This window comes from Neoarius graeffei, chromosome 14, assembly GCF_027579695.1.
Source record: "Neoarius graeffei isolate fNeoGra1 chromosome 14, fNeoGra1.pri, whole genome shotgun sequence".
In the NCBI taxonomy this organism is placed as follows: domain Eukaryota; kingdom Metazoa; phylum Chordata; class Actinopteri; order Siluriformes; family Ariidae; genus Neoarius; species Neoarius graeffei.
Genome location: NC_083582.1, coordinates 55056460 through 55072078, shown reverse-complemented (window position 1 = coordinate 55072078; position 15619 = coordinate 55056460). Strand labels below are relative to the sequence as shown.

At 44.5% G+C, this 15619-nt stretch overlaps 1 protein-coding gene across 1 annotated transcript in view; it reads right to left on the bottom strand.

The window, feature by feature from the left end:
* The window catches only part of stxbp4 (syntaxin binding protein 4), a 51446-nt gene that overhangs the window by 16089 nt on the left and 19738 nt on the right, over positions 1–15619 (bottom strand). Inside the window, exons 17-19 of the mRNA XM_060939023.1 lie at positions 12208–12384; positions 10752–10865; positions 10034–10080 (exon numbers count right to left, since the gene is read on the bottom strand). Coding sequence (XP_060795006.1) covers positions 10034–10080; positions 10752–10865; positions 12208–12384 — 338 coding nt within the window. The remainder of the gene's footprint in view (positions 1–10033; positions 10081–10751; positions 10866–12207; positions 12385–15619) is intronic.

The following is a 15619-nucleotide window of genomic DNA, read 5'->3' as shown; positions in this document are numbered from 1 at the left end:
AAAGACCGACTACAGTCTCATCTCATCTCATTATCTCTAGCCGCTTTATCCTTCTACAGGGTTGCAGGCAAGCTGGAGCCTATCCCAGCTGACTACGGGCGAAAGGCGGGGTACACCCTGGACAAGTCGCCAGGTCATCACAGGGCTGACACATAGACACAGACAACCATTCACACTCTCATTCACACCTACGGTCAATTTAGAGTCACCAGTTAACCTAACCTGCATGTCTTTGGGGGAAACCGGAGCACCCAGAGGAAACCCACGCGGACACGGGGAGAACATGCAAACTCCACACAGAAAGGCCCTTGCCGGCCCCGGGGCTCGAACCCAGACCTTCTTGCTGTGAGGCGACAGCGCTAACCACTACACCACCGTGCCGCCCCACCGACTACAGTAACCAACTTTATTTTTATTCATTAAAAGATACTTCACGTCTTAAAGTAATGATGGATGTTGTTTCTCTTTACTTAGTTGAGCGGTTCTTGACATAATATAGATTATTACAGTTGTGGAATAGGGCTATTTACTGTATTTTTATTATTTACTATTTACTGTTTGATCTCAAATGCATTAAGAAGGCAAGAAATTGCACTAATTAACTTTTGACGAGACACACCTGTTAATTGAAAAGCATTCCAGGTGACTACCTCATGAAGCTGGTTAAGATAATGCCAATAGTGTGCAAAGTGTCATCAAGGTAAATGGTGGTTACTCTGAAGAATCTAAAATATGAAACATATCTTGTTTTTCATAACATTTTTTTTGTTGACCACATAAGTCCATAGGCGGCATGGTGGTGTAGTGGTTAGCGCTGTCGCCTCACAGCAAGAAGGTCCGGGTTCGAGCCCTGTGGCCGGCGAGGGCCTTTCTGTGTGGAGTTTGCATGTTCTCCCCATGTCCGCGTGGGTTTCCTCTGGGTGCTCCGGTTTCCCCCACAGTCCAAAGACATGCAGGTTAGGTTAACTGGTGGCTCTAAATTGACCGTAGGTGTGAATGGTTGTCTGTGTCTATGTGTCAGCCCTGTGATGACCTGGCGACTTGTCCAGGGTGTACCCCGCCTTTCGCCTGTAGTCAGCTGGGATAGGCTCCAGCTTGCCTGTGACCCTGTAGGACAGGATAAAGCGGCTACAGATAATGAGAATGAGATGAGATAATGAGATGAGATGAGACATAAGTCCATATATGTTCCACATGTTATTTCATAGTGTTGATGTCTTCAGTACTGTTCTACAATGTAGAAAATTGTCAGTCCTGTGCACTGTGGCATGTGCACCTGAAGGTGCAACCCAGGCTGCGTGCGTGTCGAGTGGATTCCAGCGTGCGCACCGTTAACGATGTGCACCTGAGCTCAATTAAGGAGCTATGCGCATCTATTTAAGGACTGTGCTGATGCACGATCTTTGCGAAGTATTACGCGACATCAGTACGCATTACCGAGCCTTACTACCCTTGTTTCTGATTTCCTGTTGCTTGATTTCTGATGTTTCCTGTGCCTGTTTCTAGTTCTCGCTTTGCCTCTGATATCCTGTTTGTGCCTCACCCAATTCTTTTGCTTGTTTCACATTTTGGATTTTGCATGGTGATTCGGACTGTTTGCCTGAATGCCTGTTTTCTCTATTGTATATATATACACACACACTACATTTTATTATTAAACTTATTTCTGCACTTACATCCACCTACCTCGTACCTGACAGAATACTTCAACTTACAATGGATGCAGCAGAAGTTTTCCAGTACGCCATTTCATGCCGCTTCCGGGTTTCTCTGTCTCAGCCCCTCACCTCGTATTTCCAGCTGAAGTCTGACTGGAGTCCCCTGGCACCCTACTACGGAATATATTACCCTATGGGATTCAATCTTCAGTGTGACTTGTTCTATAAAGACCTCCAAGAGCCCAAGCCACCAGAACCCATCTGGGTAAGCTTTATCCTCATGTTTATTGCTGGATGAGCATGCAGATGGATGGATTATCTAATAAGGGTCAAGCACCCATGCCTTTGGAGTTCACGGACATTCTTAGCCATGCTCCAGTTTGAATCTTTGGAGAAGGAGGAATCCCATGAATTTTTTTTTGGGGGGGGCGAGCACTCCAGTGGCTGATGCAGCGGAGGAGGCCATCACTCCAGAGCTCCCTCCAGTGGCTGATACAGCAGAGGAGGCCATCGCTCCAGAGCTCCCTCCAGTGGCTGATGCAGCAGAGGAGACCATCACTCCAGAGCTCCTTCCAGTGGCTGATGTAGCGGAGGAGGCCGTCGCTCTAGTGTTCCCCCAGTGGCCTTTGCAGAGACAGCAGAGGAGGCTGTCATTCCAGAGCTGGTTTATCAGCCAGAGCCAGCACCTGAATCAATGCCTGAACCAGAGCCAGTGTCAGAGCTGGTGCCAGCTCCAGCACCAGCATTTGTTCCAGTGCCAGAGCCAGTGCCAGCGTCTGCTCCAGAACCAGTGCCAGAGTCGGAGTCAGTCAGCACCAATGCCTGCTCCAGAACCAGTGCCAGAGTCAGAGTCAGAGTCAGCATCAGTGTCTGCTCCAGAACCAGAGTCAGTACCAGTATCTACTCCAGAACCAGTGCCAGCACCAGCATCTGTTCCAGTGCCAGCACCAGTGTCTGCTCCAGAACCTGTGCCAGCACCAGTGTCGGAGTCAGCTCCAGTGCCAGTGTCGGAGCCTGTGTCAGTGTCTACTCCAGAGCCAGTGCCTGGGTCAGCTAGAGCATCAGAGCCTACACCAGAGTCGGTGCCTGCGCCAGCTTCAGTGCCAATGCCAGAGTCAAGGCCAATGTCAGAACCTCAGCCTGTTCCAGAACCTGTGTTAGAGGACAACGGAGTGACCACTGCCTCAGCCGGCAATGAAGACATCTGCGTCATCATTCCCCTGCCGCCCGGTTATGAAGATATCGTTGTCCTGCCACCACCTGGTGAAGAAGATGTCATCATCATCCTGCCACCAGGTCTTAACCAGGACCATAGCAATGCGCTGACAGAGCTCGAGCCCATGCCTGAGTCCAGTCCAGAGTTCGAACTAGAGCCAAGTTCTGAGTCCAAGTCAAGTCCAGAGCTTGAGTCCTCTACTGAGACCAAATACAATCTGGAGCCTGAGTCGAAGCTCGCTTCCTGCCTTGAGCCCAAGCCAGTTCTAGAACTCAAACCAGAGTAAAGTCCAGAGCTTGAGCCAGAGTCCAGTCCAGAGCTCAGGCCATCTCCAGAGCTCAAATCATTTCCAGAGCTCGAGTCCAGCCCTGTGTCAGGAGTGGCGAGCTGAGGTGAAGTGAGGACCCAAGAGCAAACTCAGAAAACAGGCAGTGTAAAGAGAAAACTTCTTTAATGAAGTAGATGGCAGAAAGGCAAAGGTACAGTAGGGCTCAGGCAAAAATTGGTAGTCAAAAAAAAAAACAGGCCAGGAGGTCTAAAACATAGAGGAGCAGGTAGACATGATCAGGGACAAAAAACAGGACAGAAAAATCTTCAGAAAAACTGATGAACACAGGGACAAGGGAAATCCAGGCAGAGGTAGCAAAAGACACAATTCAAAAGAACAGGCAGACAAAAACAGGGACAAAAAACTGGACAGAAAAACTAGACAAAAAAACAAGAAGAAATTCAGGCAGGGGGAATCAAGAAGACACAATACCAATGAGTTAGGGACCTGGAGACCTGGAGACAAGGGGTTTGACTTGGAAGACATGGAAAGTTGGGTGAATATGGCGCATGATTACAGGCAAAGACAGTCTTTAGAGCAGGGATTAATTACCTTGGAGATGGGGAAAGGTCCTATGAACCTGGGAGCCAATTTGCGGGAGACCATCTTGATGGGCAAGTGGCGAGTGGAGAGCATTACCCGCTGCCCCACCTGATAGATGGGAGCTGCCAAGCAGTGTTTGCAGCTTGCTCTTTAAACATCTTGACAGAATGTAGGAGCTTTTTCCTGGTCAATGCCCATGTTCTCCTGCAGTGGCACACAAACATCTGGGCAGAGGCCATGGTGACTTCTTCTTCTTGGATGGGGAAGAGTGGTGGCTGGTAACCCAGAGAGCACTGGAAGGGGGAAAGACCTGTAGCAGAGGTGGGTAAGGAGTTGTGAGCGTACTCTATCCAAGGAAGGGTCTTGCTCCAGGAGGCAGCATCATTGGACACCATGCACCTGAGAGCCACTTCCAGCTCCTGGTTGGCCCGTTCCATCTGTCCATTGGTCTGAGGGTGAAAACCTGAAGACAGACTGCGAGAAGCACCAATGAGTTTACAGAAAGCCTTCCAGAATTGGGCAGAGAACTGGGGTCCACGGTCTGATATGATGTCTGAGAGGGGAGTCCATGTAGACGGAAAAATGGAGTATCAGCAATTCAGTGGTCTCCTTGGTGGTGGGAAGCTTGGGCAGAGGGATAAAATGAACAGCTTTAGAAAAACAGTCGACAACAGTGAGGATACAAGTATTGCCACCTGAATTGGGGAGTCCTGTGATGAAATCCAGGGCTATGTGTGACCAGGGCTGGTGGGGAACAGGAAGCAGGCCGGCAGGGGGTCTGTTGCCAGTCTTGTTCCTGGCACAGATGTCGCAAGCTGCCACAAACCTCTGGACGTCCTCCTTGATGGATGGCCACCAAAAACATTTTTGGATGACTGCCAGAGTCCAGGCTGCTCCTGGGTGGCACACCATTCTGGAACCATGACCCCACTGCAACGCCTGTGCCCGCACAGAAACAGGAACAAAAAGATGGTTAGGAGGTGCATTACTAGGCCCTGGGTCCTGCTCATGGGCCTTCTGGACCAGGGTTTCCACCTCTAACAGAGCGGCCCCCACCAGGCACCATGGAGGAAGGATGGTCTCAGGGGAGGTCGATTCCTCCTGGAGGGGAGAAAACATTCTGGACAAGGCATTGGGCTTACCATTCTTAGAGCCTGGGCAGAAGGAAAGTGTGAACTTGAAGTGAGAAAAGAAGAGAGACCATCGGGCCTGACGAGAATTGAGGTGCTTGGCAGTCCTGAGGTATTCAAGGTTCTTGTGATCTGTCCATATGATGAAGGGAAGGTCTGACCCCTCCAACCAATGCCTCCATTCTTCCAAGGCCAGTTTAACGGCCAACAGTTCCCTATTGCCAATGTCATAGTTTCTCTCAGAGGGGGAAAGCCGACAAGAGAAGAAGGAGCAAGGATGAAGCTTGTTGTCACTAGCCGACCTTTGGGACAATATGGCCCCCACCCCTGACTTCAAAGCATCGACCTCAACCACAAACTGCCGGGACGGATCTGGAATGGTGAGTATAGGTGCTGACGTGAACCTTCATTTGAGCTCGAAGAACGCCTTCTCGGCCCCTTCCTCCCAGCTGAAAGGGACCTTGGTGGAAGTTAGAGCCATGAGAGGCCCAGCCACCGTACTAAAGTTCCTGATGAATTGCCTATAGAAATTCGCAAACCCAAGAAACCACTGGAGTTCTCGCTGAGAGGACAGGGTGGGCCAGTCAGCAACTCCCTTGAGTTTCAGGGGGTCCATCTGAATCTGTGCAGGGTAGATAATGAAACCCAGGAAGGAGACAGAACTTCTATGGAACTCACATTTCTTGGCCTTAACAAAGAGTTTATTTTCCAGGAGTCACTGAAGGACCTGCCTGACGTGGATGCAGTGTTCATCAAGGGAGCAGGAAAAATCAATGTATCGTCCAGATAAACAAAAACAAAAACATTAAGGTAGTCCCTCAGGACATCATTAACAAGGGCCTGGAAAACCGCGGGAGCATTAGTCAGGCTGAATGGAACCACGAGATATTAGTAGTGGCCCGTGGAGGTGTTAAATGCCATCTTCCATTCATCCCTTTCCCTGATCCTCACAAGGTGGTAAGTATTACGCAGGTCTAGCTTAGTGAAAATCTGGGCTCCCTGAAGTAACTCAAACGCTGTAGACATGAGAGGTAGGGGGTAACGGTTCTTGATGGTGATGTCATTTAGCCCACAGTAATCAATGCAAGGGTGCAAGGATTTGTCCTTCTTCTCCATGAAAAAGAATCCTGCCCCTGCAGGAGAAGAGGAGGGACAAATAATTCCAGCTGCTAAGGACTCGGTGATGTATTTATCCATGGATTGCCTTTCAGAAAGAGAGAGAGAGTAAAGTTGCCCCTTAGGTGGTGCAGTCCCAGGGAGAAGGTCAATTCCACAGTCATAGGGCCTATGGGGAGGAAGGGAAACAGCTTGAGACTTGCTGAACACAGGTTTTAAGTCATTATACTCGGGAGGCACGTTAGACAGGTCAGGATATTCACCAATGGTGGGCTGGAGCAGCTCGGTGTGAGGGAGGGCAGATCTCAGGCATGACGATAAACAGAATTGACTCCATCCTAAAATGGTGTTGTTAGTCCAGTTGGCATGGGAGTTATGTAGAGTTAGCCAGGGCAGACAAAGAACTATGGGCACATGGAGATTACTCATGACAAAAAACTGGATGGATTCAGAGTGGTTGCCAGAAATTCTTAAGGTGACCGAGGCTGTTCTATGGGTGATGGTGGTCAGACCAGTACTGTTAAGGGTCAGGACAGTGAGGGATGGGTTCAGAGCCAGTAGTGGAATCCCCAGGTGCTTGGTGGTGGTCGAGCAGATCAGGTTTCTGTCAGCCCCTGAATCAATGAGTGCCTGGAGGTTGTGGGGCTGACTGCCATGGATAATGACCACTGGGAGTAGTGGTCAATCGATAGGGGGCTGATTCTGGACATTTCCCACCAGGGCCCCTAAACTCACTGGTGGGCTCTTCCTTTTAAAGGGCAAGATTGGCAGAAGTGCCCCAGCTGTCTGCAATAAAAACATGCCCTCATATCCCGACGGCGCTGTTGTTCCTCAGGTGAGATGCAGACTCAGTCTACCTGCATTGGCTCAGCAGAAGGAATGGGAGGCTGAGGGGGAGCAAGACTAGTCCAAGTTCTTTCTTTCACCCGCTGTCTGATCTGGGAGTCAATATGACTGGCGAGGTCCATGAGACTGGGGAGATCAGGTGGCAGTTCTCGTGAGACCAGCTCATCCTTGATGGAGTCTGACAGCCCCTTCAAAAATGCGTCAAACAAGGCATTCTCATTCCAGTCACAGGATGCCGCCAAAGTGCGAAACTCAATCGCATAGTCAAAAGCGGACCAGGCACCCTGCCACAGACCCATGATTTCTCTTGCTACCTCTCTGCCAGACAGAGAGCGATCAAAGGTTCGCCTCATCTCCTCTGTGAAATCCTTGAAGCTGGCGCAGCATGGTGCATTGGCGTCCCACATAGCTGTTCCCCACTCCCTAGCTTTGCCAGTGAGGAGAGTGATGGTGTAGGCCACTCGAGAATGCTCTGTAGGGAAGGCCAGTGGTTGAAGCTCAAGGGTTAGTGAGCACTGAGTTAAAAATGATCTGCAGGTACCTGGTTCTCCATCGTATGGCTGTGGGGCAGGAAGTCTCGGCTCTCTGAAGAGGGCTGGAGCAGGAGCTGGAGGAGCGGTAGGTGGAAGAGGTTGTGTAGGAGCAGATGTTACTTGAAGCTGTTGTAGCTGAGTGGCAAGAAGATTGAGAGTGTCAGAGATGATGGCAAGGTTTTGATTCACCTGTTGGATGTCCTGTTGGTGGGTCCCAAGGAGAGCTCCCTGTTTCTGCACCGCTGCTTTTAGCTGGGCAAAATCTGCTGGGTCCATGTTGGCCAGACTGTGCTGTCAGGAGTGGCGAGCTGAGGTGAAGTGAGGACCCAAGAGTAGGCTTAGAAAACAGGCAGTGTAAAGAGAAAACTTCTTTAATGAAGTAGATGGCAGAAAGGCAAAGGTACAGTAGGGCTCAGGCAAAAATCGGTAGTAAAAAAAAAAAAAACAGGCCAGGAGGTCAAAAACACAGAGGAGCAGGTAGACATGATCAGGGACAAAAAACAGGACAGAAAAAGCTTCAGAAAAACTGATGAACACAGGGACAAGGGAAATCCAGGCAGAGGTAGCAAAAGACACAATTCAAAAGAACAGGCAGGCAAAAACAGGGACAAAAAACTGGACAGAAAAATTAGACAAAAAAACAAGGAGAAACTCAGGCAGGGAGAATCAAGAAGACACAATACCAATGAGCTGTAGCCAGACAAGGAAAGTCTACAAGAGACAGTCTAGCAAATAGAGTAGCTCCAAACAGTTCTTAAAAAGCCCTGGCTGATGGGAGAGGAGTGGTAGCAGGTGTGGGAGTGCCGCTTCAGGAAATGGCTTTCAGCAAGGCAGGACTGAATTCCTGTCCTGGAGCCAGCCTGGAGCCGGCATGGAAGTCCCACAATCTAAGACATGGATAGACTGGACCGGACTGTGACACCCTGAGCTCGAGCACACTTCCAGCCTTGTGTCCAAGCCAGTTCCAGAGCTCCAACCTGAGTCATCTCCTGAGCTTGAGCCAGAGTCCAGTCCAGAGCTCGAGTCGTCTCCAGAGCTCGAGTCTAGCCCTGAGTCCAAGCCAGATCCAGAGCTCAAACCTGAGTCATCTCCTGAGTGGGAGCCAGAGTCCAGCCCAAAGCTCAAGTCATCTCTAAAGCTTGAATCCAGCCTGGAGCTTGAGTCCACTTTCAGTCCTGAATCCGAACCAAGTCCAGGACCCAAGTCAAGTCTGGAGTCTGAGCATGATTCCTGCCCAAGCCAAGTCCCAAGCTCAAGCCCATTCTGAGTCAGTAGTCCAAGTCTTGTCCTGAGCCTGAGCCCAAACCCCCACCAGAGCAAAGAATGATGGATTTTCACTGCCGGAGGGAGCCCTTTGAGAGGGGGCGCATGCACCTGAAGGCATGCCCCGGGCTGCGCATGCGTCGAGCAGATTCCAATGCATGCACCATTAACGATGGGCACCTGAGCTCAATGAAGGAGCTATGTACACCTATTTAAGGACTGTGCTGATGCACGATCTTTGCGAAGTATTATGCTACATCAGTATGCATTACCGAACCTTACTACCAGTGTTTCTGATTTCCTGTTTCTTGATTCCTGTGCCTGTTTCTCGTTCTAGTTCTCGCTTTGCCTCTGATATCCTGTTTGTGCCTTGCCTGACCCTTTTGCTTGTTTCACATTTTGGATTTTGCCTGCCGATTTGGACTGTTTGTCTGAATGCCTGTTTTCTCTACTGTATATACAGTATATACACTGCACTTTATTATTAAACTTCTGCGCTTACATCCGCTTACCTCGCATATCTGACAAAAATAGTCAAAATACAGAAAAACCTATGAATGAGTAGGGGCCATACAAACTTTTGACTGGTACTAAACGTATTTTATTTCCTAATGCTCTAAGGACTAGTTCATGTTTTAATTCATTATTGTAAAGGAAGGTTTATATATTAATATATTGCCTATTTGTGAACCTCATAATATCATGTTACCAAAATAGGACATTATCTCATAAGTAGCATTTGGTACAATGAGATATAATACATACAAATTTAGTCAGAGCTGTAGAGAATGCTAAACCCCATATGCACATTTCTGCTAGCAGTGCTATTACTGCTACTCTTGTGCCTGGATCATACTGACTTCTATCTCTAAGCATTCTTTAACTTTGGGTAACTGTTGTGTACTTCTCTGGTGGGTAAAACTTAAGGTGAAAATACACTGTAAAAACAAATGTTGAGAAAATTCCATCAAAGCAACAGATGCAAAATATTTTTGAGTTTTTTCAACTTTTGACTACTGTTGTTGACTTTTCTGAGGTTTGACAAATATTACATGAACTTGCTTCGCATCCAACTTCAGTAACATGATCAACTTTCTGTCCACAAAATGGCCAGCGGACGGCTCAGACCCTGCTCAGACACAGAAATCCTGTAGATATGCACGTTGCAGTGATCTATGGGGATTCCATTAAGGAAAATAAGTCTGCCATAACCTCAACACAAAAATCCTTGTTATATGCTTTTGAAATACTTGTAAAGGCAACAACAGAGAAAAGTTTGCTGGACAGATAAGTTTTTGTTAGTTAGCAAAAGCCAAAGCTCAGAGTCAAATTAATTTGAAAACTTTTATGAGATCAACAGTTACTAGTTATAATTTTTTACAGTGTAAACTCTCTCTTACCTATAAGTCGTGAAAGATCCTTGATGCTCTAGGAAATCTTGAATGATCTGGCAAAAAAGATCCCAGTTAATAACTGAGGAGTTTGGGGAAAATTAGACATTAATATCATTAATGTATGAGTTCCTACATGTAGTATTTATGTATGTTTAATATGACAATTATAAATGTCTGTTCATCACACACCATATAAAACCTTCCCTGACTTAAATGGTAAAAGAATAAGTCCAGTAAATGAACAGCAGTGCTGAAGGGCCACAAAATAAATACTTGGTTCAAATTGCAGACGATTCATTAAAATTCACTCCACTGAGGACTCTTAAATGTCCTCTGGGGGAATTTTAAAGGTTCAGTGTAGAAAACAACAACAACAGGGGCTTTCCCTATTAGAGAGAGTTCCATGTCGAACCTCATTAGAAAGCTAAGGATCCATAATTATAGAATCCTTATGAATGAATACGAGTGCAATATCCATTAAGCTCTGCAATGTCCAGGAAACTGCTTAAAAAAAGAAGAAGAAATGAAATAAATATGCAAAGTTGAGATCTTAGGTCAAGACCAGAGTTAATATAAGGTTATAACCGTGGCTTTATGGTTTGCTCTAGATCCAGGCTCATTTGAAAAACATTGGAGCTGTTTCAGTAGATTGTCTGTTTACTCCAGAACAGAGTGGGAGTGGAAAAGTTGAGTATTATTGCACAGTTATACATTTATACATTACCTCCACAAAATGCAGAAGTTTGCCAGTAGAAATTTCAAAGCCTTTCTTTGCAACTTCGCTTTTCCTTAACTGACACTCAAGCAGAGCAATCGTTTTCTTCAAAGCCTGATCCTCCTGTGTCAAATATTAAAATTACTAGAAGGTATTAATGTTATCATTCATCTGAAACCTTTCAGTTTTAAATAACTTTTAAATTCACTCTGTATACCTGGGGGAGGGGGGGATGCAAATCGATGTCTTGCTGTTTTTTTCTTTTTTCTTTCCTTTTCTTTTCCCTTGCCATTTCCCTTTTTCTTCCTTTTTACTTGCACCCATGAGCATAAACTGAATAGTAATTCATTCATTTTTTTGCAATTCTGTATATTCTGAACTACACTGAAAAATCACAATCAACAGTCACACAAATCTGCAATTTGTTCATTCTTTCATGTCATATCACATTTATAAATGAACTTTGCAGTAATTATTCTTTAAACTTGAACTGTCCAAGTTACAATCTCTTCATAACAGTGAAACATGCTGCTGCTCTGTTCACAAAAGTAGTCCTCATACTAACTGTATGAATTGCATTAAACTGGTACATTACACAGACATGTTGCCGTGTGTGGTGTCCAGTGTGAATCCTAGGATTTAGCATGAATGGTAGATTTAACAGTAGATTTTAATGGAAAATATTATAAAACTGATTAAAAAAAGAGGGCATGTAGAATATTATGGGGTTTTATACACAGCACTTTTGAAGGAAGGGGTGGTTGAAGGAAGAAAAGAGTTTACAGGAGTTAGAACGTAAAGTGGTATCACATCAGCTGCATGCATGAAGTTTCATTAAAACCCAGTGACACTTTGTGCCTGCATGAATGTGTGATCCAAATGGTAATGCCCAAAGGAAAATTCTACAATCTAACAATACTGATGCAAAACATATGTATTTGGGTATGCATTTATTTATGTTTTTTGGACAATTTTTGCAACTATACATCAATGTTTCTTTTTCAGCATTTTTTTTTTTTTTGGTATTCTGCTTAAATATACTATAATCAAGAAAAATGTGCAAATCTGACTTCTTGTGGTGTTTCCCAGGCCTGAAAGCAGGTAAGCTTTTCAGAGACATAAAGTATGTCATGTTTTTCCACTTTCCACTTTCCATTTGGTGAAAAATTATGATCTCACAATATAACATAAATGAGATTCTTCTGTGACCTGTGAGGCTGCTAACCAGATTTTTCTTCATCAACCCACGTCAAGCAGCAAGATCACACTAAAAGCCTTCACTGCACTTCAGCCTAGTTACTGAATAATACAAAGCAAACAGTGACCTACTTTTCATGGTACAGGAGAAAGGGAAAACCTGAACTGGATCTAAGCAGGAAACAGGAAGTGGGAGTTAAAGGAGTGGGCTAATGTCTTTACTTTAGTGGCTGGGAGACTGTTTTTCTTTTTTACTCCTAGACTATACCTTGGATTGGTCTGACTTTTCTGCTCTCTGAGACTTCATCTCTGCTATCTCTTCCTCCAGGAGGTGGATGACCTCTTCATAGTCCATCTCCATCCCCCGTGCCTGCTTCTGCGCAGCCTCAGCCAACTGGACCTGCGTCTGCAGAGATCTTCTCTCATCCACAGCCACTTTTGCCTCCTGCAGCAGCACAGTAAGGGTCTGAATGATGCTGCTGGGAATGCACAGAGTAAGGTGCTAAAGGGTTCTCCCCCCCAACACAGCACAACTCAGCATGCTGCCCCCCTCTCTGAAACTCTCCACATGCTCCCAGCATGACAAACACTGCTCAAGATCAGTTAAAATTCTTTTTGAATGTAAAGCGTAACACTTGGGCTTGAACAAATGTTGTTGATTTTATCTATAGTCAATGAATGAGGACAAGGATGGACAGGAAAGGACCATACAAGAAAAATATTCATGCATGCCAGTGCATTGAATACATTTCAAAACAACAATTATGTGATCAACTGAAGGGGAAAAAAAAGACCAGGGGAATGTTGCAAGACCAGTTTAATTACAAACCAATGAAATGCCATATGGTTGAGTCATGAACAGGTAACACCAGTGCCATGAGTCATTTTTTTCAAATTAAGATTTTGGAAAGACACGTCCTTCCTTTTGGTCCAATTTATGCTAATCCAATACACATGCTACCATTACAGATGAATGCATATGCCATTACAGATTCATATCACATTTGCAGCTTGTGTAAGTCAGTTAAATATTTATCCATAAATAACATTTTTTAATGTAATCAGTAATGAAGACTTTTCCCTAGTACCCAATTAAAACACTGTACTGGTCAGTTAGGAGCTGGCCAATAAGGTGACTCTGTGGCCACTGCTTTTATAAGATGCAACAGTATAAGACTATTTGTACACATACAGTGTATAGGGGCCTTTCACATGATGTCATCATAACTGCGGATTTGTTTATATGGCCATATTGCGGGGCAAGCTTTGTGTTTGACAACAACCGGCACAGTAGCGGCACAAGTGTATGCGAGTGACTGTAAGCCCAATTCAGTAAACATCTACAGATAAACTTATAGAAGTTGCATCTAAAAGAACAATGCCAGAGAGCTGTAGTGCTTTTGGATGTAATAACAGACGTGGAATTAAGCCTGGTTTAACTTTTCACAGCTTCCCGGCGAGCCCAGAAAGGCAAGAAAAATGGCGAACTGCAGTTAAACGGGAAGACTGGATGTCAGCAAAACATTCCCGTGTGTGTGGAGAACATTTTACATCAGGTTAGTATGAAAGCTCTGTGCACCTGTTATTTCTCCTAACACTTTTTCTAGCTCAAGGTCATTCAGTTATAAAAATCCCATAGATCTGGATCTAGCCTCAGTGTACTCAAGTTAACATTCAACAAGTCCATAAGTTGGCGTACGGTAACATGGACTGAACTTTAGTAACTTTAGCGTGCCATACTTAGCAGCTCTACTGCACTACAAAAAAAAAGCCAAATGGCAAATGTATGAACGTTAAAATGTATATCTTGATGTGGGCTTTGGACACGATATATTTTATCAGACCTAATGCTTGGCTAGACTAGCAGCATGTTTGTTATATACTGATAATGTAGACGAGACTAAACACCATAAAATATGCTAGATCTCGGCCCTGGCTTGTTTATTACTAATAGAAGTCCACGTTTGAGCTTACCTTTGTCGTAATAAGGTATTTTTCTTTCTTAGGAATTTCCCATAACATTCCAGCATGCACAAAACCTGCCATGAATTATTGGTAGGCATCTGTATTTTTGTCTGCCTTTAGCATCTATGTATTTAGAAGTCCCAAATAATAAATGGTTCAGGATGTCATGGTGTCCCAAATCCAGTAGTTGGTTTGCCGAACACTTTTCAAGTGGAATAAATACATTTGTGGGTAAATTAAGAAGAATCCTTTATTTTTGTAACGTGTACACTCAAGCACAGCAAAATTCCTCCTCTGCATTTAACCCATCTGAAGCAGTGAACACATGCACACAAGTGAGCACACATACACACACACATACCCAGAGCCGTGTGCAGAATAATTAATAAATAAATACATTTGTGGGTGAGTTATATGGATCTGTGATGCCTGCATGTTTCAGTTTTTGGATGTAACACAATCTGCTGGCATAATATAAATTTTTTATCATTTCAAAGAGATTGTACTGGCTGCAGTCATCTCAATTTTCATTCTTAGCTGTCGCGGCTCTGTTTCTTTGTTTACCCGACAATATGGCAGATGCTGAGTGATAAACAAAAATCTGTGATGTTGGTGAAAGGTCCCTATACAGTACATAGATGTCCACAATTGTACAAGGAAGTGTATATTCCACATTATTATACATATGGGCTACTTTTTCCATGGAATAAAAACATGCATTCTATTCCCTTCTAGTGGGTTTATTAATGGCATGCAATATTGTTATCATATCGCTTATCATCCATGTATTACGCCACTCTCCCCAGTGGAGAATGAGCATGCAATATTGTTATAATATTACACGTTGTCAAGACAACATGACGTCACACATCAGAGCTCATGTGAAGATCCAATGACAAAACTTTTCTGCTGCACATGCACAGAATCATTTCTTTGTCGGCTGGGAAAGAGAGAAGACGAGGTTAATCCAGTGCTAAGTTTAAGCATTAAATAAATAAACTGAAAACTGAAACTAAAGATGTGCTGAACATCTGAAAGGCTCCCAAAATGTCATTATATATTCTTCATGCATATTTACAAGAGAAAAACATACCAACAGACATCGAAAAACTGGAAAAGAGACACGCCGGAGATGTAAAACTTCTGCACTAGTGAATGGCTGTCACAGTTTGTACACAAACATGGCCGCAAGATTTACTTCATTAAAAGCAGAAGATGTAGAGAGAATTTTGAAAGAGAAAGACACGCTGAACACCCAAAAGGCTACAAAAACTCCACTGGATATTCTTCACACATATGTACAAGAGAAAAACAGACCAACAGACATCGAAAAACTGGAAAAGAGACCAATAACAGAAATATAAAGTTCTACTTGGAGGTGAGGAAAAGTGACGGAGACTTTTACAAGAGGACTTCACTTGTGGACTTCACTCAGCAAAGCTCTTTTGTTTTGAACATCTGCAATGTAACAATTAACTACGACCAAAAGTAACTTTGAACTTGAACTGTCTACCTGTATATAGCTTGTATATAAGTTGGGTTGTTGTTCAGGCTTTTTGGATTTGTACCATTTTTATTGTTACAACTTTGACTTTGTACATGTACATTGGATTGACAGAACATTGTATTACATTTGATCAGAATCAGTATTGAATTGAATATAGGAAAGTTACGCCCCTGTGCTTAACTTTTTGTAAAATCTATAATTGTTTCAT